At 56.5% G+C, this 27519-nt stretch overlaps 4 protein-coding genes across 4 annotated transcripts; 1 reads left to right on the top strand and 3 right to left on the bottom strand.

Moving 5' to 3' along the window:
• Positions 1-330: 330 nt before the first annotated feature.
• GCG54_00005201 (Serine/threonine-protein kinase cot-1) lies at positions 331-2408 on the bottom strand (the record flags this gene model as incomplete). Its single annotated transcript, XM_045405230.1, has 4 exons — positions 331-643; positions 694-1167; positions 1214-1714; positions 1771-2408. 4 exons carry the CDS (start codon positions 2406-2408, stop codon positions 331-333), a joined length of 1926 nt encoding a protein of 641 aa, XP_045256613.1.
• A 4154-nt stretch (positions 2409-6562) lies between these two features.
• GCG54_00005202 (Mitochondrial import inner membrane translocase subunit tim54) lies at positions 6563-8056 on the top strand (the record flags this gene model as incomplete). The annotated part of the gene is made up of 2 exons (XM_045405231.1): positions 6563-6595; positions 6650-8056. 2 exons carry the CDS (start codon positions 6563-6565, stop codon positions 8054-8056), a joined length of 1440 nt encoding a protein of 479 aa, XP_045256614.1.
• Positions 8057-8303: 247 nt separating this feature from the next.
• GCG54_00005203 (uncharacterized protein) lies at positions 8304-9171 on the bottom strand (the record flags this gene model as incomplete). Its single annotated transcript, XM_045405232.1, has 2 exons — positions 8304-8800; positions 8922-9171. The coding sequence occupies 2 exons, from the start codon at positions 9169-9171 to the stop codon at positions 8304-8306; spliced, it is 747 nt and encodes a 248-aa protein (XP_045256615.1).
• A 2199-nt stretch (positions 9172-11370) lies between these two features.
• Positions 11371-12357, bottom strand: GCG54_00005204 (Meiotically up-regulated protein 80; the record flags this gene model as incomplete). Its single annotated transcript, XM_045405233.1, has 1 exon — positions 11371-12357. One exon carries the CDS (start codon positions 12355-12357, stop codon positions 11371-11373), a length of 987 nt encoding a protein of 328 aa, XP_045256616.1.
• Positions 12358-27519: the final 15162 nt, after the last annotated feature.

A 27519-nucleotide genomic window follows, 5' to 3' on the forward strand; every position in this document is an offset into this window, starting at 1 on the left:
GTCGTGTCTCTCGTGAGAATGTAAACAACTCTAAACACCTACAGCCCACGGCCTCAAGCCCAAGGCAACAACCCATTCTGCCTCTCCATCTACATGGTGGTTTGTGCGATTTTGTGTCTTGATGCGAGTCAACGCCCTTTATGCAGTGGTTGTTGAAAACAAAAACGGAAAATGCAAGTCTTGGTAACATGAATCTGGTGTATCGGTAGGCAAAAAGCAAGATCGAGTACAGGGTGCGTAGGCCAGTCGCGGGCCTCGAGAACGGGTCTCGTGCATATGCGATTCGAAGGATCATGCCCATGCATGTCACCAACAAGAGGCAGTCGTGCCTCAACGGAAGTTGTTGTCGAAACGCTTGAAGGTGTAACCGATGAAAGGCAAGCTCATCTCGGGCGACTCCTCGACCACAGGGACGCCGGAACGGGCCTGCTGGATGGCTTGTGCCTTGAGCACGGTCGCGTTGTCGGTCTGGTCGATCTCGTCGGTCGGGAAGTAGGTGGTATCAATGGCGGATGTCAGGCGAGGCTCGAACGGCGCCCTGATGCGGCGCAAGCTGTCGAACTCGACTCCACGGAAGAAGGAGTGGGCCTTGATCTCGTGGGCGCCTCCACGGCCGAGACGGTTCTCGGTGTTGCAAATGAGGCTGGGCATGTTAGCAGGTGCGTTTCATAGAAAGATGGCAGGCTTGCTTACCTTCGAATCAAGTTCTCGGCCTCCACGCCAAGCTGGATGTCATCGGGGAAGTACAAAGTCTGCCTCCAGTTGACAATCTTTCGGTACGTGTCGTGGCTGTCCTCGGCGCAGAAAGGAGGCCATCCCACCAAACACTCAAACATGATGGTGCCAAGAGACCACCAATCGCAGTCGAACGTGTAGCCGTGGCCAGTGAAGATCTCGGGAGCGATGTAGTCGGGAGTTCCGACGGTGGAGTAAGCCATCAGTCTCCTTGAGCGACGCCAGTCGTTGATCTGGGAGCGGTTGCTGACTGTGAGGTTGATCTGGTCGATAGCAACAGAGTTTCTATCCCTTGGTCTGTTAGACCGGCCCTGAAGCAGCTGTTGGTAGTAGTTGTTGTCGTGCAAACGGTTGAAGCCGGTAGACAGACCGAAATCGGTCAGCTTGACGTGGCCGCCGCGGTCGAGCAGAATGTTGTCGGGCTTGATGTCACTGGGAAAGTTAGCAAGTTGCCACGGCTCTGGCGTATGCGACCTACCGATGAATGAAGCCCAACTTATGGACAGCCTCAATGGCAAGGACAATCTCTGCAATGTAGAACCGCGTGATATCCTCGGAAAAGATCTCGTACTTGATGAGCATCGTCATCAAGTCACCTCCGGGCAAGAACTCCATGAGCATGTACAGGAAGTACGAGTCCTGGAAAGTCGTGTAGAGCTTGACGACCCATGGACTGTCGGATTCGGCCAGAATGTCACGCTCCGAGCGGACGTGGGCCAGCTGGTCCTTCTTGAACATCTCCGTCTTGATCAGAGACTTCATGGCGTAGACCTTGCCGTCGCCCTTCTTCTGAACCAGCTTAACCTCACCAAAGGCACCCTTTCCGATAATCTTGACGGTGTTGTAGTTTTCGGGCTTGTCCTTTGTTCGCAGGAATCGCAGGTATTGTCCCTCCTTGCGGCCGGCGGTGGACCAGATCTGCTCGCGTCTCGATTGACTCTGGTTGGGCTCGGAAAGCTTGGCCTCCATCTCGCTTTGTCTGTACACGAAGCAGTCAGCAAGCTGCGACAGCTGGCATGCGAAACGCTTCCTTACCTCTGGTTTCTCTCACGGGCACGCTTCACACTATCCTTGAAGAAGTCTGACGCCAGCTGGGTGCACTTCTTCTGGTTGCTGTTGGCATTGACGCCATACTTCTCGTAGTTGCGCTCGGGAGCTGGGGCGAAGATCTCGGCAGAAGAGCTCTGCTGGTTCGGGAGAGGAGGAGTCGCGTAGTGTCCGTAGCCAGAGGGGGCCTGGCCGGGAGCACCAGCGGTGCGAGGTCGCTGGCCGGGAGAGGGGCCGCGGGAACCATAGGGGGATGCGCGAGCAGCGCCGCCGAGGTTCTGGTGGGAGAATTGGTGAGCTAGGCCGACATTGGGGTCGTTGCCGCCAGGAGTGTTGGATCGCGGCTGGTAACCGGCGTTGTAGTCGCCGTGGCCCTGGGGAGGGTACTGGCCCTGCTGCTGGTTGTTCATGAAGTAGCCTTGGGGAGCATAGCCGGCCTGGTAGGGCTGCTGCTGCTGCTGTGGGTGCTGCATGCCTTGCTGTTGCTGCTGCTGCTGGGCCTGGCCTGGGAAGACGGGTTGAGGGAAGGTCGAGGGAGTCGTAGGATACTGGCGGTCGCCACCGGGAGCCAGACGATCGTTGTTGTTCCCAATGTTGAGATAGAGACGGTTATTATTGCTGTCCATGGTCGTCGGTTTCGTCTTGACTCGGGGGGGCTACGCGGTGTGCGGGTAGGGGTTGGTTGGCAAGCAGACAGCGTGGGCGTGGGCAGGCTGTGCTGTGCGGTGACTAGCAAAGTGGCAGTTTAATTGACGGTGCTATGGGGGCCGGCGAACGGGGTCGTCGAGCTGAGGAGGAGGTCTGCAGACTGCGGTGGCAGCGGTGCGGTGCGGTGCGGTTGCGGTACGATGCGGTGGCCAGTTGGGTTGGTCGCAGCGACTAAACGGCGGGGAAGACAGCCAAGTTGGACTAGAGGTTGCAGCCGCGGGACGCCCAGGGTCAAGGCGGGAGGTTGGCAGTATTGGGCTGATTGGTCCGAGGCGGCTGTCGACGAGATAGATTGCGGTGGGTGGGTGGATGGGAGGAACCCGCCAGTACTAATTAAGAGAGAGAGTGAGCCCTAGTCAATGGGTTGGGTTGGGTCATGGACGGCGACCGGCGAGATATCGACAGGCGTAGGGATGGATTGGTTTGGGTGTATGTGTGGGAGAGAAGAGGAAGAATATGGATGTACCTTGTGGTGTTTTGGAGTGAATTGGATGGTTGGAGGGGGGAGAAAGACGGGCGGCGGCTGGACGTCGTCTCCTCTGTCTCCTTACTAAAACGTAGCGAAAGGGGGTGGAGGGGGAACTTTTTGGCGATGCGGCACGATGTGGCGGAAGGGGAGGGGAAACGGGGGGGAAGGGGCAGCAGAGACACCAGGCTCTAAGGGGTGATCCTTTTTTTTTTTTTTTTTTTTTTTTTTTTTGTTNCTTTTTTTTTTTTTTTTTTTTTTTGGTCTGGTCTGGTCTTCCCCTTATCCTTGGGACCTGGACCCCTCTTCGTAGGCTTAAGGAATGTGACGACGGGAAAGCAGCTAGGTTACCTTGGGTAGCTTCTTGGCTGGGTGTGCGGTCCCGAGGGATCTGAGGCGACAGGACGAGGCACCCTCAAGCAAAGGGAGGAGACAATGGCAAACAGAGATGAAGTCGGGAGGTGTATCTTCGTATTGTGCATATGCAGTAAGGTAGTCGAGACTCGAGAAGGGAAGGGGGGAAGTTGAAGTCACGAGACCGGAGCCGGGACAGGACAGCGTGCACGCAGTACGTAGGAGGTGCTTGCACTGAAGAAGAGTGACTTTGGTGGCTTTCAGGTTTACTTTTCAGCCGCTCCCAACAGACTGCAATTGGGTTCCGGGTCCCAGCCAGAGTCGCGGCAGAGTCCAGACGGGACGTGACACTTTTCAGGGACTCGCCGCCTCAGGACCTTCCGACAGTCGGTCACAGGCGCAGGTACCTTGACACGAAGCAAAAGTCAAGCAAACACCAAGCAGCAGCGGCATGGAACGGCAGTGGCAGCGTCGTGGGCCCGTCGCGGGGGCCTTGGACGTGAAGTCGGGCCTTGCTGGACCCCAGCTACCCCTGGGTTTGGAGCCATGCCGGCTCGTGACTGGCTGATGGGCCGACGTGTGTGGGGTACAGCTGCCATGCTAAGGGATGCTGAGAGGTACTTACCTAACGTACGCTAGGTACATGTACTATGTATGCGCATGTACCTTTGAATTCCTCCGCTGCACCTCCTGCTCCTGCACTCTACAAGGCCCAGTGAAGAATATTACCGCGACGGGGCTTCATCTATTCTGATATCCGCCTTTTGCATCTTTTATCCGTCCATGAAACACCCTTTGGCAAACACCCTGTTCTTCATTCCGCTACCCGCGATGCTCCCAATCTTGCATCCCGATTCCATTGTCAGTCTTCCCTCGCACCGACAGCCGTCCTTGGCCCACACGTGCGGGGCGAAAGGGGCGGGGGTCGAAGTGCGAGTTTCCAATTCACCCTTCAGGCTTTCACAGCAATAAGGGCCCCTTCCAATCGCTTAACTTAACCCCGACCTCTTCTCTCCTGTGGCGGCGGCCCCCTTCACCGACTCTTCAGCCAACCAACCAACCAGCCGCGTCTCCGGGAATATGTGTAAGCCAACACCAACCTCGTCTCCCCACCTTACGGACATCGTTGACTTTTGCTCGTCAGAGTCAAAATCAACTGCCATGGTTACGTCGCGACCTACTCACACGCCTCGCCTAAGTTAAGGCGCCTTACTTTTGGCTACCTTAACTTAAGCCACCTTAACTTGACAGACAGGCCCCCTCACCGGGACCCTCCATCCGAAGAAAAGAAAAAAAAAGAAACAAGATGTCGTGGACGCCAATGTCGACTGCCGGTGCAACCAACACCATCATCGCCAGTGTCTCCTCCCGCCTCTGCGATTGGCTTTCCACCTCTAAGCGTGCTACATCGTCTCGGCATCTTGCCGAATGCCCTCTTCCCTATCTCCCTGCCTGCCTGCCTCCGCCTGTCTTACCCGTCAACATCCTCCGCACGTACACACCATACGGATGCACTCAGTCACTCCCAACCCACACTAACACTCACCGGCCAAGCCATCCGGGCCTCGAGTTCAGATCACCGTAAACAAACTTACCCTCCCCCTTCCGGTCCTCCGGTCTTTTGGAGGGCCCAACTTCAACTGCCTGCCACCCAAGACAAGCAAGCAAGCAAGCAAGCAAGAAAAAAGGGCATTGACACTCTGCCCTACTCGCAGCCAAAGCATGGCTATCCCTCCTCGCCGGTTCATCTCTCCGACGGGCCCTTCCATCTCGTCTCTCCGTTGCGAAAAAGGCAGCCCACGTCACTTTGACCCTCCACCTGATGCAGCCCATCGCATTGCCGTCGTCATCCCATACCCTCCGCTACCCGCATTGTTCTAGCTTCTTCTATGCCAAAACCGCGACACGGCCGCACGCGCACACACACGACACAACGACCACCCGGCAGCCTGGCTCCTCCGCGGCACCAAGCATCACGCGTTGCAACGGGCCAAACAGCAACACGACGTCGTAGAACCCATTCCCAATTGCCCCAGCACGAGATAAAATAGCATCATCGTGTCTCCCGCGGTACGCCTCCCACATTGTTCAATGCACGGGGCGGCCCCCCGTTACACCCGCCACCACACAAGCTTGTCCGTGGCACATGGCAGCGTTGCACTCTCCGCCTTTTGATTCACGCCGCTGCTTGACATCGCCCGTCAAAAACCACTTGCCCCGGCCTGGTGTGTGACGGCATGTACGGTGTGGTTCACCGTCTCTGCTTGCTCGCCTGTGTTTCAGCGTCGCCTGTGTTCCCGCCAGAGGGGCCTCGGCTGGGATTATGACTACACAACAGCCACTCACGACCCATGGATAACTCATGATCTACGGTTACGAAGAGTGCTACTCCTCCATATTTCGACCATCGTATGGGAAGATCTCCCGCCAGTGTTAGAAGGCTGTCTGCACCGCCACGCTGCACCAAGCAAAGTCCGACAGAAAGCTGACGAGGCACGTTGACCAAGACTGACATCAAGACTCGCGGTAGGCTCAAGTGATGCCCTGTGTGTCTGTGCCTAATTCACCCTGGACACCTTAGACTGCATGCCCAATGACAACCCGTCAAGCCATCTCCCGCAACGCGTCCTCCTGCCATCGTGACTTTTAAGCCGTCGTTCTGCAGTATGGCCGATCATGCAGTCCAGATCTACCAGTCAGGGTGGCCAAGCTAAATGTCCTCCCGTAGTGGACACCCCGCCTCTGCGTACCAAACATCAAAGTCCCGATCCCGGAGCTGGATGCTTCAGCCTTTCGGGGCTCTCGGAGGAAAAAAACAAAGAGAAGGGCATAATTTCTTCAGACGGGGTGCCGCTGCAATGTTCCCCCGTGCGCATCTTCGTCGTCGAAGCCTGAGCTGGACCAGACTCCCCTGCCAATTGAGTTTGTGCTTGTCGGGCAGTCTTCAGCGAGGAACACAACGGGCTCTCCAGTGACAGCTTGTAGTGCGTTTTGAGCACGGGCTCTAGTCTGTATGCGGAAGGCGGTGGGTGATAAATCTCCACCTTTCCCTTTTGGGACGGGTAGATCCGATAATTCGGCGAAGCTCTTATCGCGAACAAAATTTCGAAAAACCTCGCTTCGTCCCGCCCGAGGTAGACCCCTCGTGCTAATTGCGAACGCCTACTCCGCGTCCATATTCCTTCGTGTACAAGCCGGATTTTGACCAGAAGATCGGAATTATTCTCCGTTCTCACTGAGAAACCGCCCAACATGGCGGACTCCAAGCCGCCCACGCCTCCAGAGGTATACACCACTCATCCCCATCATCACGAACATCACCTCACTAACATACCCCAGGCCACCCCTCCCGCGCCCTCAACCGCGACACCTCCCCCAAAACCAACTCCCGCCACTACGACGACCGCCGCCGCCCCCGGCCCCTCCGTCGCCGAAGCCTACAAAGCCCCGAAACCGAACCCCGTCTGGCAAATGCTCGGCATGCGCGGCCCGCCCAAACGCCTTCCCTCCCGCAACTGGATGATCTTCCTCTCCCTCACAGCCGCCTTCTCCGGCGCCGTCATCTACGACAAGCGCGAGAAGAAGCGCGCCACCGCCCGCTGGGCCCGCGCCGTCGCCCCCCTCGCCGCCGAGCCCATCGCCAACCCCTCCCAGCTGCCCCGCCGCCTCACCGTCCTCATCGAGGCGCCCCCCGGCGACGGCCTGCGCGTCGCCCAGGACCACTTCCTCGAGTACGTCAAGCCCATCCTCGCCGCCTCCGGCCTCGACTGGGAGTTCGTCCAGGGCCGCCAGCAGGGCGACGTCCGCGCCGCCGTCGCCGAGAAGATCCGCCGCAGGCGCTCCCGCGAGGAGCGCCCGGACGTCGAGCTGCTCCCGACCGAGGAGAACCTCCGCGACGCCATGCGCCAGAAGAACGGCGTGCCCGAGTTCGACGGCCCCGGCGGCGACATCGTCATCGGCCGCCACGCGTGGAAGGAGTACATCCGCGGCCTGCACGAGGGCTGGCTCGGGCCCCTCGACCCGCCGCCAAAGCCCGAGGAGGAGAAGGCCCCCAAACCCGACGACACAGCCGCTGCTGCTACCACCGACGGCGAGACGCCCAAGAAAGAGGAGGAGCAACCAAAGCCAGAAGAAGAAGAAAAGAAACCCGCACGCCCGCCTCAACCAATCCCCCACAACTCCACCGCAGACTACCAAGCCGCCCACCTGCCCCCCTCCCTCCCCGCCGAGTTCTCCCCCTCGGAACCCATCCCCTTCCCCCACCTCCTCGGATTCTCCGGCACCTTCACCCGCCTGGGCCGCTACCTCAACCGCCGCCGCCTCGCCGACGACATCGGCCGCCAGGTCGCCGCCGTCTGCTTCGCCCACGCCCGCGAGTACCGCCCCACCGGCGACCCCGAGTGCCCCTACGAGCAGCAGCAGGCCCTCGCGCACGAGGAGCGCGACTGGGTCAAGAGCGCGTACAAGAAGCCCGAAGACGCCCGCGACGACGAGGAGCGCGCCGAGCTCTCCACCGAGCGCATCTGGACGTCCCCCGTTGTCGTCGACCCGCGCATCGCCGAGCGCATGCGCCGCTTCGAGATCGCGCCCGAGGTCGAGGAGCGCGCGCGCACGATCGAGGTGCCCGAGACAGAGGTCGAGGGCTGGATCAAGAGCAACCTCCGCGCGCTGGGCATCTGGACGTGGGAGACCGTCAGGCCCGCCGAGAGGAAGGGCCCGAATGTGGGGAACGTTGATGACGAGTGAAGGATGTGTTTTGCGTGCGTGTCTCGCGGCCAATATAGAGTAAGATGTGCCTAGGAGTATCAAAAAGGTTGTACACTATCCCCCGGTGGTCGGGGCGTATTTTCTGTAATTCTACTGCATGGAAAAAATAGGCGCGCGGGAGGCATTATGATAGATATCGGCTCAGCCAAGCCTCCGCTTGATGAAAGTTCCAATGTACACTCCTCTTCATCTTCGTCTCTCGCCCCCGGTCTGAGATCTCCTAGTATCACTCATCATCCGAATCCGATCCGTACGCAACAAGCCCCATCTTAGGCTTCACCGGCGCCGGCACAGGTGCACTCGCCTTCACCTTCTCAACCTCCTTCGCCTTCTCATCCTCCTTCCCCTCACCACTCTTCTTCCCCCCCTCCCCCTCACCCTGCTTCTCCTCCCCAGCCTTCTTCACCCCGAACCCAACCCTCTCCCGCCGCCTCCTCTTCCTCCCAACAGCCCACTCCTCCTCTCCGCCCCCTTCTCCCTCATCCCCTCCCTTCTCACCACCGCCACCGCCGTCTCCGTCCGCAGCATCAGCATCAGCAGGCCTCTTCCCCAGCTGCGCCCTCCGGAACGCAGCGAGCCCTTCCTCCGTCTCCCGGCGCACCCGCTCCTCCTCGGCGCGCTTCGCCTCCCGCACCTCGTCCAGGAACTCAATCTCGTCGTCGTCGAGCGGCCTGAACTGGTTCTTGATCTTGTTCGCCTCCTCAAAGGCGGCCTGTTTCGCGGCTGTAACCAGGCATCGTCAGTTTGACATGAATCTCATCATCCATCCTCCCTCAGATCAAATATCAGGAAAACAGCGACGCGCAATGTGAATAAGAAGGGAAAAGTAAAAAGAGAAACTCACCTTTATTCGCCTGCAACACATCATACAAACTCCTCTCCCCGCCCTCGACCGCCTTCACCCGCGCCTCCTCCCTCCTCTTCCTCTCCGCGTCAAGCTCCTTCTGCACGGCCTCCCACTCGGCATTCTTCTTCGTCTGCCCCGCATCACCAGATCCCGTCGTCGTTGACGCCGCCTTGCTCTCGCCCTCAGCGACGGCAACAGCCTCGCCAGTATCGGCGTTGATCGCCCCCGCCGACACGAATCGCGACATGTTCCCTCTTTCCCTCAGTCTCTCAGCGGCATCAAACCCAGGATAAGAAAGTGCTTTGAGTGCGTTCAGAAACTAAACTCTCAAGCCTTGGTTGCCGACGTGTTGTGAACGATGGTCAGCCAGCACCGAGTGTATGAAGGCTGCGAGGGTAAACGACTTTTCGGGATGCCCCGAGCAACAGAATCGTGGGAAATTGCCGGGGGAGAAAACGGCTCTTGCGAACAGCAGAAGTTGAGTTCTCCAATGACACGGTGGTTTAATAGGCCGATGAATCACTTCGTTGATGGTTTCGTGGTGTTTACGATGGATCTTGAAAGCCAGGCTGGCTAGCAGGAGAAAGTGAAGCGAGACGGTGGAAGGTTGACGAATCATAAGGTAGCCTCCGTCTTTATCTGTCCCCACTTTCGGCTCCCATCTTCCAACGGCAGCCACTCTCTAAGTCAACCTCACTGGCGCAGGCCCTCCACACTTTCACTTCCATCACCTTTAGATTTCAAATGAGCTGAATCCGCCTCGCTATCAACTTGTAATGTTCACTTCATACTCAACTGGTGTCTGAAATGGTTCAAGCTTTTGTGTATTCATCTGTTTGTCTAGGACTGCGTCTTCCAGTAGTATGGGTCGTGCCCATGCGTCGGTGCTTGTTGCACGCGTTTTCTTATCCTTGCTTTTCCTTCCAATCTTTTCCCTCGTGTTCATATCCAAACCAGTTTCCATTGTGTCGACAGCTTACACTTGGCGTGGGAGCGAGAACACGCTCGTGTCGCTCAAGTCGGCCGACGCTGCACACGTGGTGGAAGGTCCGTTGCCAGTCCCGTTGGCTTTTTTTTTCTCCGAAACCCCAAGTCATACAGACCTTGTAAAAAAAAAACCACAATCCCAATGGCTGTACGTGCAAGGAAGGACGAGCCCGCATTAACTGCCACCCTTCTGATAATTCATACCCCATAACGCTCTCTAGTGAATGCCAAATTGACACGAAGAGAAAATAAGAATAAGAGACGTCTAAGAATGTCGTAAACAGAGGACGGCGGAGGTTCTGCGGCGTCTCAGTTTCCCGTTCAGTCTGGAACGAGAGGAGCGTACCGATTACCAACCGTCCAAAAAGGGCCGCGTAACAAAGTAGAGAAAAATAACTCCCAGAGAAAAAAGCGAGGAAAAAACCTGCCGGGGAAAATCCCCTCCGTTTTGACCCTCAGCGCAATGCAAAACACCTCTCCATGTGAGTCCCATTTTTTTTCATTCTTGCAATCAAACAAATGGCTGCCGAAGCCCAGCCGAAAAAAGTCAAACATGATCCATATGTACCTCCGCTGCATGCAACTTGTCTTTTTTGGCACGGCAACGCAAAGGGCATTTAACAAAGCCAGGCGTCACCTCAAGAATCAGATGACGTGGACCACCGACTCCGGTAGACCATGCGCCAATTCAGAATAACACGGTGAGTGCCAATATGAGAGAATTACAAGAAAACAATACAATCTTCTTCCACGGACCACACAAAGGAAAGTGGAAGCAAACGAGTGAATATTGTCGGTGCTTCGCGAGTCCATCCCGAGGATGTAAACTGTGAGCTACTGTGGGACACCAGAAGTTCGAGGGTGTCTAGTGATAGCATCATCTCAGCACATCGGGAGATTTCGTTGTCGGTGGCGATCGCTGGTTTTGTGGCGTCGAACCGGTCGGAAGAAAATCGGATCGTCGGCTGAGACCACCTCCTACCACATAACCCATGCGGATAGCCACAAAATCTATCGTCCAAACTCCAGGGGAATCGCAGGGGTTGACCGTAAAACGCCAGTGATGAATTTTATCCGTATACCAAGGGTAACACAAAGGATTAAAGAAATATGTCATTAGGGGCCGCGGCCGCAGAATCGTGAACAACCACCTCCAACACGTCAGTACCAGGTATCGAAACACCCGGCAGCCGGAGCTGTGTGGTGGGTCGGAGGCGTCGAACCGCGCCCGAGTCGTGATGGTCGAACTCCGAGGTGAGAACCATCGGGTCAAGTGACCGCTTCTTTCGGTTTCTCGTCGTGAGAGGGTATCTGAAGAATGCAAATGTATCGTCATGCCGAAAGAAAAAAAGAACAAAAGCCTGCGTCTCCGGTGACGCTAGACCTCCCAAACTTTTCCAATAACAAAATTCCTGCCATTTTCATAGACGGTTGTGTCCGTCCAGTGTCGCTGGTGGGCTCAGCCCATGACGGGCTGGCCGAAGCCGGGGTGCGCAAAGTAGCCGGGCGGCTTCACAGCAGGCCCGACGCAGTTGGCGCAATTGCACTCAGCCACACCATGCTCCCACATGGTTTGGTTGTAACCATAGTGACCCGAGTAAGTCTGGTTGTGACGGTGGTTGTAATAGTTGTGTGAGGGCTGCTGGTAGCGGCCATTCCACTGGGCATTAGCGGTCGCCTGAGAGAACCACTCGTTGTATCGGGCGTTGGCCGACGTGGCAGAGTTGATGTACTCGGGTGTGCCGTAGCCCGAGTCGGGAGGGGTGAGCGGTGCCGCTTGCCAGTTCCAGTTGTAGGCCTGCTGGTGGGCAATCTCGTTGCGCTTGATGGCTTCGTAGCGCTCGTATTCAGCTGCCTGCTGCTGAACGAAGTGGTTGTAAGCGGTGCGACCGCTGTATCTGTTGATGCTGGTGTCGATGGCAGGGACGAGTCTCTCGCGGTTGGCGCGAGCTGTGGCCTGGTCCTTGAGGACCTTCCACTCGTCCCAGCTGGTGAGCCAAGCCTTGTAGTCCTCGCTGTAGTCCAGGTTGACGTAGAGACGCCAGCCGGACTGCTCCAGCCACTCATGTTCCAGAGCGTTGAGCTCGGCGACGGGAATACCGCTAACCTCAGACCAGGAGCGGTTCTGGAAGGTGTTGTCGTCCAGAAACTTGCTGCCAAGCAGAAGCGAGACTGTCAACATGCGCCAGACCTGACCCTCAGGAACCGTGTAGGCAGGGTTGTTCTGCTTGAGGGTGTTGACGCGCTTCGCAAGGTAGTTCATGCCAAGAAGAATGGTGCTCTTGGGCAGACGCGTCGAAGAGAGGATCTGCGAAACGAACTTGCGGAAGGGGGGCGTGACGGCGGTGCTTGACAGAGGCATGACGACACGGGTGGCCATCTCGGCAACGAACTCGGCCATGTGGTCAAGCTCGTAGTCGAGGACAGCGCAGACGCCTCCGGGCATGATGGCGGTATTGAGAGGGGGTCCGACGAAGATCGTAGAATGACCTTTGTCGGGGAGGAAGTTGCTCGAGGCACCTGGAGGGGAGACACTAAGCAACGATGGGCTGGGCCGCAATGTGCTGATGGTGATGTCCAAGGCCGTGGAATCGAGACGGTGAGAGAGGGTTGGGAGAGACGCTAGCCCTTAGTAACCGCGAATAGCCATCAAGGGTTTCGTGTCGGTCGACTTCGTGGAGCGAATGTCAAGCGGAGGAGTCGGACAAATAGACTAGGTGAGTCGAGATTCGGTGACCGATGACGGCTCGATGACCCAAGAAGAATGAGTATCTTCGTGAGGATGGATACTGGCGATGGCTGAGTCGGAAAAAGGATGCTTTAGCTGAGGTTGATCGTCGAGGCGTCAGGAATCCAAGGGCCGCGAGACACCGGATGAAGAAAGTCGGGCAATAGGAAGAAGGAAAGCCGTAGTACTGTCTGGATTGGTGAATGTCAGCGAGAGCGTCGATACAGAATAAAAACTTTGACAGTCTGTGCCTGAGTCTGATACACAAGCTTCGTCGAATGATGCGTCAAGTAGTGGCGGGCCGGTGTTGGAGTGCGGGAGTGCTGGGAGGCGACTGTCCCAGTGAAGGGTGGCCCCTGTGAGAAACAAATGCAGCCGATGTCATGCAACCCCAGCACATTTGGCGTTCGGAAAACGTAGAGCCCAGCTCAGGTTTGGCGTTTGCTAAAAAGCTTGGGCGATTGGAAAGGTCGGAGTGAATGCGGGAGAGACTGCCCCAGCCAACCTGCTGGTGTCGCGTAACGTCTTGCTTGGTCGGATCGTGCGTCGAGGCGTAGGACGAAGGTCGTGTATCAGACTGTCGGCAAAGGGCGGGCGGCGACGAGATGATGATATTCGAATGATGGGAAAGTCGGGGCTTACCTTGAAGAAAGGGAATGTCGGACGGAGTTCGCGATGCCAAAAAGACGGCGTTGACGGAAGATCTTGTTGAGGGTAGAAAACACGGATTTGGCGGTCGATGTTTTGATAGCTCAAAGTCGAACTCGTATGAACGAACCACTCGACCAAGTTAGGGCGTGCGGAAGTGACAACGGATGTCGTTCGGCGGCAACAGATCGCGAAGAGGGAGAGAGACGAGAACCTGAATCCTGGGTGTCGACGACTCGAGTGGGGGAATTCGTAAGAGTCGAGGACGGTGGATTTCGTCGTGATACGGCGGATTCGAGGATTTTGGGGATTGGGAGAGGGGAGGGTTGGGGGAAGGGGAGGAAAGAAAAAGACGCGAGGAAGAAAATCGAGGACTGAAATGGATGGGACGGGTCGGGTTGGGATGGATGGAGTTGGGGAGGATGGGGACGGTGGATGGGGGTGAGGGTGGTAGAAGAGTGGAGCGAGGAATGATGGCGGCGTGCGTGTGAATGGAGGCGAGAGGGCGAAGCCAGCAGCAGCCGACACTGAACAGACCAGACCAGTGTGTGGGAAGAGCAGGAGGAGCAGGACCCGAGGAGGAAAGGTGCGGACGGGGACGGGGGACTGGGACTGGGGACGGGGAGACGACCAGGGGGTGGGTGGTCACTGGTCACCTCAGTCAGTCGGTAGGTACACAGAGGGGACAGTGGAAGCCAAGGTGGTGCTAACGAAGGGCAAGGTATCCGCCCAGCAAGAGACACAGAGAGAGAGGAAGGGAGACTGGGAAAGAGAGAGGTTTGAGGAGGTACGGTGCACACTGCCCGAAGCAGCAGATGAAATCCAGTCCACGCCTGCCTCAGTTGGTGGTGGTGGGTGGTGGAGGGTGGTCGGGTCGAGAGGGTTGGCAGGGTTAGCAGGAGGGAAGGGGAGGTTCCACTGCCCAGCACAATCCAAGTACATGCTTTGGCCACCAAGATCTCATACAAAGGACAGGTACACAGAGGGTACCCGTTCTCGCAACTGCAATGTTCTGCAGCCTGAGCCTCTGAGGTGCGGTGCCCGCAGGCAGGTACCGCCGTACCGCGCCAGACACGGCAAGAGACCGACAGGCAGGGCAGGACAGCAGCAGAACCAGGCACACCAGGACAGCCCGACAGCAAAAGTGGATGCCATTAAAATGGCCAGGCACCGGCACTGGCTGCGGTGATTGAGTGGTAAATGCGAATGGGGACGCCAGCAGAAGTACTCTGTATCCAAGAAAGAAGAGAAGGCAACAAAAATATCTCCACGGTCTATGGATGGACAGGACACGTCGTCGTGGCATCGATCATCTCCACGGTCCAGGGACAGCTAGCTATCCCTCATGCGTGGTACATTTTATGTAGGTAGTGTAGAGTTTGCAAGGCGCGTCGTGTCTGCAGCGCATTCATTCATCCATATCAAGACTGACCTCTCGACGTCTCGCCAAAGCTTCCGCCCAGGTGAGTGGTGCTTGCTGGCAGCGCTGACGCTGCTGGCATCAGGCTAGGCCTGGCCTTTGAGTTGAGGGACCCGACGACCAGCAGCGCCCCCTGGCAGCAAAGCAGCATCGGCGTCAGTGACCAGCAGCAAGAGGCCATAAAAAAAATATGGGTGGAACCCTCCTGCCCTGGATCAAGTGTGGAGACGACAGGGCGACTGCACCGAGCGAGTGTGAGGACTGAGGAGTGCGCCTGGTCAAAACTGAAAAGGCGAAGGAGCGTGGCAGATGGCGCCGGTACGTACTCTCTTCGCGACCCGCGACCCCGTTTTAGGACACAGGAATCCCCATCGGCATCCAGATTGGACGGCACGGTGGACACTCGCTCACACACTCTTCGACACCGCTGGAAACCGGGACTTCTGGATGGCTGACAGCCGGCCCTCATTGGTTTATGCCCTAGGCCCTAGGTGGTGTTCGTACTCTGCTGGCTTGCCTGGCTCCGAGATGGACTCATGCGTCTTGTGTTTGTGTGTGTGTGTGTGTGTGTGTGTGTGTGTGTGTGTGTGTGTGTGTGTGTGTGTGTGTGTGTGTGGGTGGGTGGACTGCGTATCCGTACTTACTTTACGCAACGTACCTTAGGTAGGCAGGTGGTGGAAGGACCATCAACTCCCAAGGGCCTGAGGCCATTCGCTCTAACTCGTACACATGGCTTCCTCGTTTGGCTGCTGCACTCTCAGTCAATCACTCAGCCGGCGTGTGAGGTGAGTATTCGTAACCTGGCCTAGCCTGAAGGTCCAAGGGGGGACGCATCGGAGCCACGTCCAGGGAGGCAGTCGCATGCGGAAAGTACCATCCCACTGGAAGGGAAGGGAAGGGGGAGTCAGGCAGGAAGGCGGAAGACGGAGGGAAGCAAGCAGCAGGAAGCACGCAGCACCACCTGCTCCTGCTCCTGCTCATGCCGGACAGCTGCTGCGTCAGGAAGGAACCAGCGCTGTTCCTGCCCTATCCTCCTCCCCATCCTTCATTGTGTGAGGTGCCCGCCCTGCCTGTCCCTCCAATCACAGCCGCTCAGGTGGACCCGCCTGCTTCACTCCAAACTCCAAGGCACTTCGAAGGCAAAAGCCCGTGGTGTGTCTCTCATTGGCCGGGTGTCTGTCGAGTAAAACCCACGCTAAAACACGACCACAACACAACAAAAACACTCTGCGAGAGCAGACGAAGCACCGGAGAATCAATACCGACGCAACCCAGTCACAGCAGCCCGCCCACGTCCACACTGCTGACTGAGGTGCGAGCCTGTGACGATTCACCGCGGCAGCGGCACGGATACGCTACGCTACCGCTCGCCACCCTACGAAGTACCTACCTGGCCTACCACCTTTGCCTGGAACCCAACCACACCCGCGACAGGTCTCGCACCGCACCGCACCGCACCGCACCGCCTGCGATTCTGCCAGACCCGTGTGTGTACTCAGAGCAACCCCGAGGGCGGACGACAAACATCCCACCATGGAGACCGAGACCATGTTGTGACGCATCTTTCCACGTTGGCTTTGGAAAATATGACAACCAGGCAACAAAAACAGAATGCAGGAGACACGACACCTGTCCAGATTAACTTACATCACAGACACACAGATACGTGACAACGCCGATGCCGAAAAATCTTCAACTCCATACTCCAGTCGTCAACGTCAATAGTCTGCCGACCACGCTTCGTGAATCGTACCGATTTGTCTCGACTTGCAGCCTGCCATCTAACGGTACTCGCTTACACACCCTGGGCGTGATGGTCAACTCCTCTCGCTCGTTGTGTGCCATCCGCCAAAAAAGCTAGCAAGTCATCCGGCTCCCAGGAAATCCAACAGAGCAAAAAAAAAAAATCGTTAATGGCGGTTCAGCTTTAGCGCGCCTTCGTGATGGGATGACCCAGTCTCCCAAGGCTTCTAGATGTACTGGAGAGTATTGGGCTAGCCTTGTGCAATTTGTGCCCGGCGCCTGTACCTTGCATACGGTCCAAGGAGGCTGGGTTGTCGCGGGTAGAGCAGGTACTCATACTGCCCCTGCGCGACAGCGCAACCTCTGCGATACTTTCCAGAGAATCTGCACTGCGATGTGCCTTTCCTCTCAACCGCTGTGAGTCCGTGCTGCTCGAGTCTGGTCACCGCCTGCCTCTGTCTCCGACTCCAGCTAATGATTCAAGATACCCATCATATCCGGGGACGGTCCCAGGCAAACCCTAGCCCAAACCACAGACGGCGGCCCCCAACCCAGACAAGAGTGACGGCGAAAGCAACTCCCAGTCTCCCACTCTCACCTGCGAATACTTTACGCCGCTGCTGGGCCACCCACACTGACAGACTCGGTGTCTGCTTATTTCGGGGCCGGACGAATGGCAGATCGTATCTTGTCGCCCATTGCAAAGGGCAAGGGACAGTCTGTGCCAGTGGACTGTGCCCATCATCCGATCTGCTGGGTGATCGCTGCGGCCCAAGTAAACCCAGTCACCCAACTCCCAGGCTATGACGACGGGATGCACTGAGCGAGCCTAGCCAGCATCCACTCACCGTCACCGTACCACCGTTGTGCAGCTCAGTATTACGGGTACGGGCACCCTCGAGAACTGAACTTTGGCCTCACCTTCAGTCTACTGCTGTCTTCTTCGCAGAAGCGGAGTGACATAGTGACATGGACGGATGATCACTGCGGCATTTCAAGCCTCCAGAACCATCCATGGACGTTCCTGACCCCGTACCGGTGTGTCTAGACTTTTCGATGTGCAGTCATTGGAGCAAATGTGTCTCTTCCATTGCTCCTTGCTCTGCTAGTATCTCTAGACTCCGACGACTGGCAGCCACTACGGTACGTCAGTGTGTGTCGTTTCGCCTCATCAAGACGACGCACCACCATTACCGTCTTAAACCTCCGGTACCGCGACCCTGCCCGTCATTGACCGACCCTTGGCTCAAGACTCAGGGAGCTCGGCAGCCAATGTTGACTAGGCTGCTTCGAGCCTGGTCTGCAGAGAAACCCTCTGAGCCAGAGACGGCACAACCCAATTTTCCAATTTCATTGCAGGCAAGACCAAAGCCCATTCCTGTTCGTCGTCACCCTCGGATAAAATAAAATAATATTATGGATTCGTCGGATAGGTCTAGCCAAACGCGGCATTTTGGCACATTTGTTGTTCCCGCAGCAGGGCCCAGCAAGCTGCAAAACAAATGTACGATTTCATGTCCTGTCAACCTGGAGGAGATTGCAGCGGAGGAAGAGAATTACCGCACGCTCCACCTTCTACGACACCGTGCTTGCCTACAGTGTCAAGCAAATGCTTTCCAGCCGCGGCGTCTCTGCAGGCACACTCAGGGGTCAGTCGACAGCGGAACGATCCACCGGCCAAACATGACTGGCACACAGAGAACACTGGCACACTAGTTGAATGGCTTCCAGCCCCAGACCACACGCGCGCAAGCACACACGCACACTCTTGCACGCACTCATACACACACAACACACGCACCGCAGAGACCCGGCGACCAACCAAGCTGCTGACACACGCACAAAACACTCAGCTGAGTGCGTGCCAGGCTTCTCTAAGCTTCTCCAAGCACTGAAGTCGCTGCTGCCGGTTCATCTCTGGCCAAGGCGCAGACCCGGTCTCGCGGCTCAGCGTTCCCGGCCCCGAAAGGGAGCCGGTAGGGAGGAATTATTGCTTCTACCTCTGCTTCTCAGGCATCCAGAGCCTCAGTATTGAAGACGTTGCCTGTTCACTCAAAGCGAACAGAGACGTTGGTCTCAGCCTGCCGGTTGGCCACGGTCACGCCGGACATCTCTCTCCCTTTGATACCGATTCGATACAGCCACAGCGTGTATCGGTCTCGAACTCGTGTTCTGCAAGTTCGTCATATCATCAGGAACCATTTTTCCTGTGAGTCCTGTCGCAATTTCAGCAAAAGCAGGACGTAACGCCATGTCTTTTTTTTTGCTGCGGTCCAGGTCAACGCAGGGGACCCTCAATATCGACGAGTACAGCCCCCAGCACTGGGCAACAAGTGATCCGCCCTGCCAACCCGTTGCCTCGAGGAAGCAGGTCGCGCTGGGACGCAGATGCGAGCTGTCTTTCTTTCAGGGACGGGAAAGGCTGGGAGCTGGAGCATCCGTGCCACCGCAGTTCTTGCACCGGGAATCGCCTGGCGCCCTTGACTTTTGACTCCCTGAGCCAACGCATCCCAGAAGTCCTCGGGGAGAAATCACGGTGCAGGCTGAGGCCATGGCGACCGTTGTCAAGTTGCCAACCTCGTTAGGCCTTCGACGCGCTAGCAGAATCACGTGCCTATCCAGTCCACGCTGTTCACACCGCAAAGGCAGGGCAGACACCTGTATGAACGGAATAGCTTGGGCAGCGGTGTTGCATCAACTGAGAATCAAGCAGCCGTCGTCATGACAATATGAGCCAGCATTCAACCTGCTTGCGCTGGCAGACTGGCATTCTTTCTTCATGGATGCAAGGGCTTCGATAGTCGACGCGGTACTTAACGGCGAGGCATCGAGGCATCGATATCGAAATGAGAAATCCCACCCTGGTTACCGTTGACGACACTGCCGCCGCCCCAGGAATCAACAGACCGGGCGTTCTGACAACTGAAATGCGGGTGCCCTGATTGGTTCACTGCAGTCCTTCAACCACTGGGTCTGCCGCATCGTCCGGGGCGGTCTGCAAGAACAATCGGTGCTTGCCAATAACGCCCTTCAGAAGCCAACCGTTCAGCTCTGCTTGACAGAGGGGCTGCATTCGCTGTGTCCAAATATGGGGGACGTTGAGAGACCCGAGGTCGCGAGTTCAAGCTTCTATGATAAGGGCGGATCGATCATCGCAGTCACCAGTTTGGAATATTGGTCCCAGAATATCACAGCCAGTACGGCGCGAAACAGCCGCGTCGAAATACAGAGTGGAGGTACGCTTGCCTTGTTCGCGGCGCTGAACGAAAATAGCAATGATAGACCGAATGCGGAAGGTCTCCGAACGTCGTTAATCGTCAAAATCCGACCTTTGATGAAGATCACATTTTGAAGGGCCTCGTGGCGTATGCTGGGTTTGCGAGTCAGACTGGCAAATGAAGTTGGACCAAGACGCAACTACTGGGAAGAAGGGCAATCTCTGAGGTCTGAAGTGCATTCTCACACTTCGGCCTATGATACCGCCTCGATGCAGCAAAGCCGGTCAGCCCGGGCCATTCTAATGACACCCCTGGCGTCGCTCACAATTTGGATACAGTGCGATCTCTCTTCCCGGGGGGGCTGCTTTCGACACACAGGGCGGTTGGCCATGAACAGAGCCTTTTTTTTCCTGTGCCTCGTGTTGAGCAGACGCGTGGACCGCCGAAACCCTGGAGCAAAGAATCTCAAGGCCCCGTAAGTATGCAGGACGTGATACACTGAGAAATTCTCAGGTGCAGCCACCTGACGGATCATTTTCACAAGGATTTCTTTTTTCTTCTTTCCCGCTGACGATCTACCCTTGCTCTCCTAGCCCCCTCCAGTTTTCCAGGCGGTTGACTCAACTTGAACCACCACTAGACAGGACATTGAGGTACCTACGACGTAGGGTTTGAAAGCGCCGCAGGGCAGTGCCGCAGTGGACAAACAGCGCCAATGTCCTCAGGCGCGCCATTGCCTGTCCCTTGGCCCTCGGCTCTCAGTGATACACGAGCCACCTCTTCACTTGGTCCCAGCCGGCCTGTTCTATGAATATCTCGGTCTTTCACCACCGCCAAAGGACTGGCTGCGACGCTACGAGATGCTAGGGAAGTTGGACCCTGAAAACGGATCTCACGAGGGCAGACAGACAGGTTATCCAGGTCGAGGAGGCTTACACTGCCAATGCTGAATGTTCCAGAACTAATGACAACTCATCGTCCGTCACTGGTCACTTGTCCGCATATCTGTACATTGGACCATCGTCACTTGGAACCAGACCCAAGGATCTCGGAGGCCAGGATGCCCATTCACCAGCGACAGCGCCAACAAGAGCCCACGAGGTTGAGGCCCACAATCAGACGCAGAGAACACGCCAAAGGCTAAAGTGGTCTTTCTCTGCCTGTTAGACTCGTGCTTTTCAAGGGTCCAACTCCACCGCCCATCGCTAGCGGGTGGCAGGGCATCAGGGCTCCGTCGAGCAGGTTGACCCCCCCACTCGGGGCCAGGCGAGAAGCTATGGAGTCGACCACTTGGATCGTCGAACTTTTTTTTGTCTCCTGTTTTTTTTGTTGCGCTCCCCCTCTTTTTAGCATGCTACAAGCCACCGTTGATCGGATTACCTGCATGTTGGGAACATCGGGCACCTTCACCGCAACTAAGTTCGAGGGGAAACCGGGACGGGGTGGGCACGGCGAGAGCTCCAGTCCGATCAGATGCCCCTCGCGGCCGAAAGACCCAGTACAATACCACCTCTGGGAGACAAAAATTCCTGGTGTTCATGGACAGGCAAAGCGCAATTGCCGACAAGAGATGCGCGGCGACGGCCATGGCGAACCTGTCGATACTGCCGAAGTCTCCATCAACCAGTGTTGGCCAACTTGAATCAGGGTCTGCCGGCCGGTAAAACGCCGAGAGCAAAGGGCACCCCAAACTGATTTCCATCTAGATTGCTCCTTAGAAAGTCTGCTACTACATACCTACCGCAGGACACGAATTTTCCAAGGTTCAAGGAAACTTGCAAGATTAACGAGAAAATTCTTTTGCTTGGATGGGCTGATGAGGGCCGGCTCGACCCAACTCGCCTTGTTCAAGATTAACGAGTCGACCTTCTCAACGTCCGGTCTGCTCATTAGCCATCTTGCGTCGTCTCCAAGCCCCTAACGGCTAAACCGCCCAAGAAAGGCCCGTCGTTGGCAGCGATGTTTATTCCATCCAATGATGGTAACTGGATCCAAAGACTGCTTTGTCATCGCCCTCTCCCGACCAATGCCCTTGGTAGCCTGCGTTCTCGACTCTTTCCTTCTGCCGTCACGCGAAGTGCAGCGCTATCTGCATCTTAGCAACGACTCTTACTCGCTCGTTTGAGTCTCGTGTGCACCCCCAACCGCCCAGTCGATGCACGAACGGGCGGGCCTGGTGTACCTACATCATTCGATGGTTGGTCTGCCACGGCTGCAACATTTCTGCATACAGCTCGCAGCTTGCCCCCGACGCCGACGGTTCCGTGTCGTCCAATGCAGCCGTCCTCAGGACCTCATTCTCTCGAATCCCATCAGCCGGGACGGGCTGCTAACGTTGGGCTGTCTTACTTTTGACACATACTACCGGCGGTGTGGGGATATTGTCGCCCAGCTGGTAAGTAAGTTGAGCGATGAGATTTAGCTCATGGGGTGGTCCGTCTGGACTCTTGCCGCCAGCCTCGCCGCATATGTGTGTGTGATCGAGAAATCAACAATAATTGACGGTGTATCACTGCGTCAAGCTGTCGCGGCACGGCGCATACGCATCTGACTTGAGAGAGCGATCGTTCCCCAACATGACCTTCCGCCGTGGGACAGGAACACTCTGCAGGAAGCTGCGCGCGCATTCAGCTGCTGTCCCTGGTACCGGTACGCAACAAAACCGCGCATCTTAACAACGAACGACGATGACTTGTCTCCTTCTCCTCAACCCCGCAGCATGAGGCGTGGGACTTTGTGTGCCGTGTGTCTGACATTGAGGCCCGTCCAGCCTCCCTTGCGGCAGAACATCGCAGGCGGAGCATTTGAAGGCACGGCAGACTGCTTAGAAATGGCCATCTCTAGGCAAGCCCAACGGTCGTTGACTGGCCGGGTCTCTGGAACCCGTGGAGCGGACGGTGTGCACCGCTGTCCCAGTGGAGCTGGGAGACAAAAATGCCGCTTCCCTGAACCAGCGACTGTTGCAGCAGACAAGTCGACGCTACCTCACAAAGTGCCCCTACTGCGCAGGATGTATGGACGACGGCGCTTGGAGCCAACAAGATGCTCCCAAGAGTGGCCCAGGAGGGAGGCGCACGCAACATGGAGACTTTGGACGGGTCCGCGAGGAGGAGCTATCGGGTCCCAAAAAACGCCCGCTCTCGTTCCGCACAACCACTCCCGATCGGGACGAGAAGCCTCCAGCGGAACGCATCACCATCCGTCACTCGTCGATATTGTACAACCCTCTTGACGTAGTCGCCCTCGCCACAGCCCAGCCCGTGACCCCCCTCCCCCCTTTCTCCGTCAAAGAACCCCTCCAAACTGGTCCGTCCCCCACACACAGGCGAAGGCCGCAATGTGACTGCAGGGACGAGAGAGAGGGTCGGCCAAGGCTTCCAGAGGCCCAGCGGGTAGCGGGCTAGAAGATGCATGCTCGATCCTTCTGTCCTCGCCCGCCGCCCATCGTTACGTTGACGCAGGCTTTCGGGTGTGGGTGTGTGACCCCCAAATGTTCCCCAACTCGGCGATAGGACGAGGGGGTGGTTTTGCTAGCGGTGGCTACTTACGAGCACGGTATGCACTAACATGGAAGCTATTTGCCGCCAACCTGTTTGCCCCTTGGCGGTTCTCAGTCCCGGCCGCCGGGGAAGAGTCTCCACAGCACGCCGCCGTCGCCGACGTCTGGGTAAACTCGGGATATGGTTTCGCCTCAGTGGTCCCAACCGTACACCCGCTTGCTACAGTGCTTGCAGTAGTGCCTTTGTTTTGGCGAGCGGCGCAAGAAAGGAAGCGGCAGTGATGGGCGACGTCGTGGTCGCTCACAAAAGCATCAGGCGCCTTGTTCATGACACATTCGAGGAACAGTGATGACCAGCAGCACCATCCCCGACTATGGCATAGAGCCGCTTGGTCTGGGGTGTTGGCGGTCGGTATCCTATCTCTTACGTCGTCCATGCTGTTGTTTGCCCAGGAACCGTTCGCCGGGCGAGATGTTCTTGTCCCTCCGCAGCGCAGGAAGCCAAAGCTGAACATTCGATCGTCCATGAGCGCTGAGCAGCCGGCGGACGAGGCGGTGCGTGACGTGCCTCCGCCACGCACTTCTTCCCGTTCCGTATGGATTGCTCACTTTGACAGTTGAACCAGCAATCCGAATCCCACCCAAGCGTGGACAATCCATCGTCATCACTTCCCTCTTGGATTCTGGCTTTTTTTTCCCCCTTTTCCGCCTGCTCATCCCGTTCAAGCGCTGACCACCTGTCTTGTCTGCCTACTTGGTGCTGGGTCTCGCGCGCCGAGCCCTCGATGCGACACGCATCGGGACGTCTTCTTCCCGTTGCCTGTGGCAGCGAGATCCGGCAGGAACATGGGCAACAGCACCGCGGAACCCGGCCTCGAAGGTTCCTTTCTGGATGACTCCCTCCCACGCGTAGGCGCCCTGTGGTCTGACTGTCACTCTGATGTGTGATATTGCAGCCACCGTCGCGGGTGATCTCACGCAGCGCTTCCTGCAATCCGTCTGCCGAAAGGGAGGCTCGACGTTTGTTCGGTCGGTCGTCCGCCACGCCACTCACACACACACCTCCCTCCCCGGCACCACGCCAAACGCAAAACGGCTATGCGCGCACCGCGTGGCTGTGGTGGTCCGGGGATGGTTGGGTTGGTTCATTCGTTGTGCGTCTTCCTTTGCTGCCTGCACCAATCCACTTCAACCGAGCTTGCGACCGCTGGACTCGCGATGGATGACACATGCAATACCCCGGTGTTGCTATGCAAGCGGTGAGAAGGGCCTACGTGACCAAGACGTTGGACGTACATGCTGAACGTACCTATCATGTCTTCGGCGTACGGAGGCCGGACTAATTACCACCCAGCTGCCTACCTTTTTTCCCTCTACCCGCCTGCCAAACTACGTAGCTTACTGTTTCGCCTTCCCTAATTCTGAACTGGTAAGTGTCTCGGTAATCGCAGAGCCAAACAAGAAACCATCCAGAGTGGCACGACGATCTAAAGGGTGCTGGTTCTGGACCTTTCCTTGTGCTCCCTTGCGCCCACCGACGAACGCCGGGAAGTCTGCTAGAGGCCGCGGACAGGCGCGTGATCCCGCACACGTATGTTTGTGCAGTCATGCTCTATTTTTCGTGTGTCTGTTTCTCTGCCTGCGCGCAGGTTTGCGCCAGCGACTGCGGATGTCTTTTTTTGCTGCGGCGGTGTTTAGTTTTGCGGTCTGGCATGGCTCTGCATGCCTTGCTTGAACTTGGAGGCTTGGACTTTGCGGTCTGTGGGCTTTGCCTTGGCTGGTCGCTCTGGTTTGTGCGACTAACGGCCATTCTGTTGCCCCCGATGACCGCGGGCATGCCCTACCCTAAATTCCATGCCGGATCGTGCCGCCGGGTAGGTTTTCGGCTTCTTCCGAGCTAATTGAGCTGGTTGCGCAGACAGATGTGAACTTTGTGCCGCGGCCTCGTTGCCTACGATGATGGCTAATCTGGAAAGCAGTCCTGAGCCAGGCGCTTGCGATGGGCGTCTTGTGTGGGATCGATATGGACGGCTCTCAGCTGACTGGTTCTTCGGTTCTCGCGGGATGAGGATATTCAGAAATTGTAGGCGCTGCTGGAATGCGCGACTGACGCGGCAGCGGTACAGTGCGATCGTGAACGCAGGTGCTGACATGAGGGACGGTCCGTTCTGCACATGATTCTTCGCCCTGCGGCACCGCCATCACCAACATGTACACTGAAGAAGCAGCATCCATCCGACCAACCGCAACATTTATTCCCAAGTGTAGAAATTCAGTAGCCAATGCGTTCATCCCGCTGACGACCCCCACTTCCTCTCTTTCTCTGTAGACGTATGCCTAACATATCCGAAAGTATCAAGAGTAGCTGCTTGTAGAGAACAAGGTTACAAGCCATTCGGTCCCGAGGATCCGTTTAGACTTCCGGAGCTCGGCCGCCTTGTGAGCTGTTTGATCGGATTACACCCGAACATTTGTGTTGGTCCCCTCCAGAGCTTTGTGACGTGGGAAAGCATAAAGGCATAAACAGACTGGACGGAAGAAAGGGTCTTGCTTGGGCGAGACAGGGGACAGCTGCGATGACCTGGGCTTGATATGGCACGCTTAATTTCATGCAGAGAGGCTATGTCGTGGGGGGACTACGACTTATATCACAGGATCATTACGTGACGGAGTTGATGTTCTGGGAGACCTTCCATTTGGGTGTACGTGGTGAGGTCGCTCCGCGAATTTCTGCGGCACAAACGCCGCAGATTGTGTCCTTGATATGAAGAACGTCTGAACTGCTAGAATCACAATTGTGAACAAGATAAATATCTGTACAGAGAATCCGTGTATTCTTGTCTCAAGTATGCAACACCATCGCCGACGTCGGTATGAAAATCAAGAGCTGTTCCCAGTCGACTGCCCTTCCCAAGCCTAGCAAACTGGAGAAGAAGGGAGACGGAAAACTAGCGTGACCGAAAAACAGATGATGTCAACACCTCGAACATGGAACTCGGCGGGACCGCTCTCGACTATATTCATCGTCTCGTACGCAAAAGGTGGCCTGTCGTATGCCCTTTCTTCAGACGAGAGGTGCCTGCGTGAACCGCTTTGACGCGAACACCAGCGGCGACAGGAATCGTCTGGGCGGGTGAGAGGGCACTGACGGCGGGAGTGAGGGATAACAGAGGATCCGATGAGTATTGAGAAGAATGTGACAGTCCATGTGACGCCTTTTCTTTCTACTTCTCATGTCTTGTGGGTTTATCCGGTCTGGAAGTCAGGCCATGGACAGAGTTAAGGACGAACTCGGATCACAAGGTGGCGCGATGAGGGCGGCGTACGAGCGTTGGTTTGGGCGTTTTTCGGGGTTCAGGGACGGGAGAGGATGGGGATCTGAGGCCAGGGTCCTTGGGGAGTTGAGGCTGAGGTGAGTGGTGGTGGTTTGGGAGGGGCCATGTCTGTGAGGTGTGGCATGTTGTGTGGGAGCTTGAGGTGGGATGTTTGAGGGACTTCGTGGACTGGTTTCTTCGTCTCTGGAGTTGGAAGATCGTGAGAAAAGGTGTTAGTAGGAGTATATAGGTGAGACGGTAAATATTTTTGAGCAATGGTGTTGATTAATGGTGTTGGTGTTTTTTCTCACGGGACAAAGTCAGAAATTGGGCAGGACGGAAGGAAGTCTAAACAGCAACGAACTTTTATGATCCACAAGATGTTATTAAATGACTTCATGTCAATCACCACCTCAAATAAGTTCAGAGGTTTTTTCAAATAGCAAGCGTAAGCTTTCAAAGAAAGGAGACCTCCCGTTAACAACTAACCTCTGCGTATCTACTACCCGTGAACCAACACAACAACACATGACTAGAGAAGGAGCTGCCAGATAGATCCTAGCTGTGCCTCTTCGTCTAGCTATGCTCCTCTTCCCGTACCCATCTCCGTCCACATTGCTGCAGCCGTACCTCACTGTCCGCTCCGCTCTTTAGCCTCCAGCCCTGACACTTCAAAGGCAACCCAGCCATATTATCAGGACGACAGAGGGGACAAGACCTGCTGCTGGCCGCTGGCACGCCTCATGGTGGTAGCTTGATGGATGCCAGTTGCGTTGAGGGCGGGTGCCGCACGTTATCCTGAATCCATAGAAATGACTCTTGGCTTCTTGATGGCTTATTTGTTCAGTTCAGCATCACCGAGGTTATACAGAGAATGAAACCAGTGGTTTTAGCAGCATAAGGCCACCAAGTCCTGCCGTCTATCTATGAAAAGGCAAAGGCACCTAGCAGGCGAGGATGACCAGCTCTGGCACTATAGACATGGGTTCTTGTTGGATCTGGGAGAGTTGATGTAAACAGATTCCGTGACGAACACGC

This window comes from Colletotrichum gloeosporioides (genome assembly GCF_011800055.1).
Source record: "Colletotrichum gloeosporioides strain Lc1 chromosome Unknown consensus_116, whole genome shotgun sequence".
NCBI lineage: Eukaryota > Fungi > Ascomycota > Sordariomycetes > Glomerellales > Glomerellaceae > Colletotrichum > Colletotrichum gloeosporioides.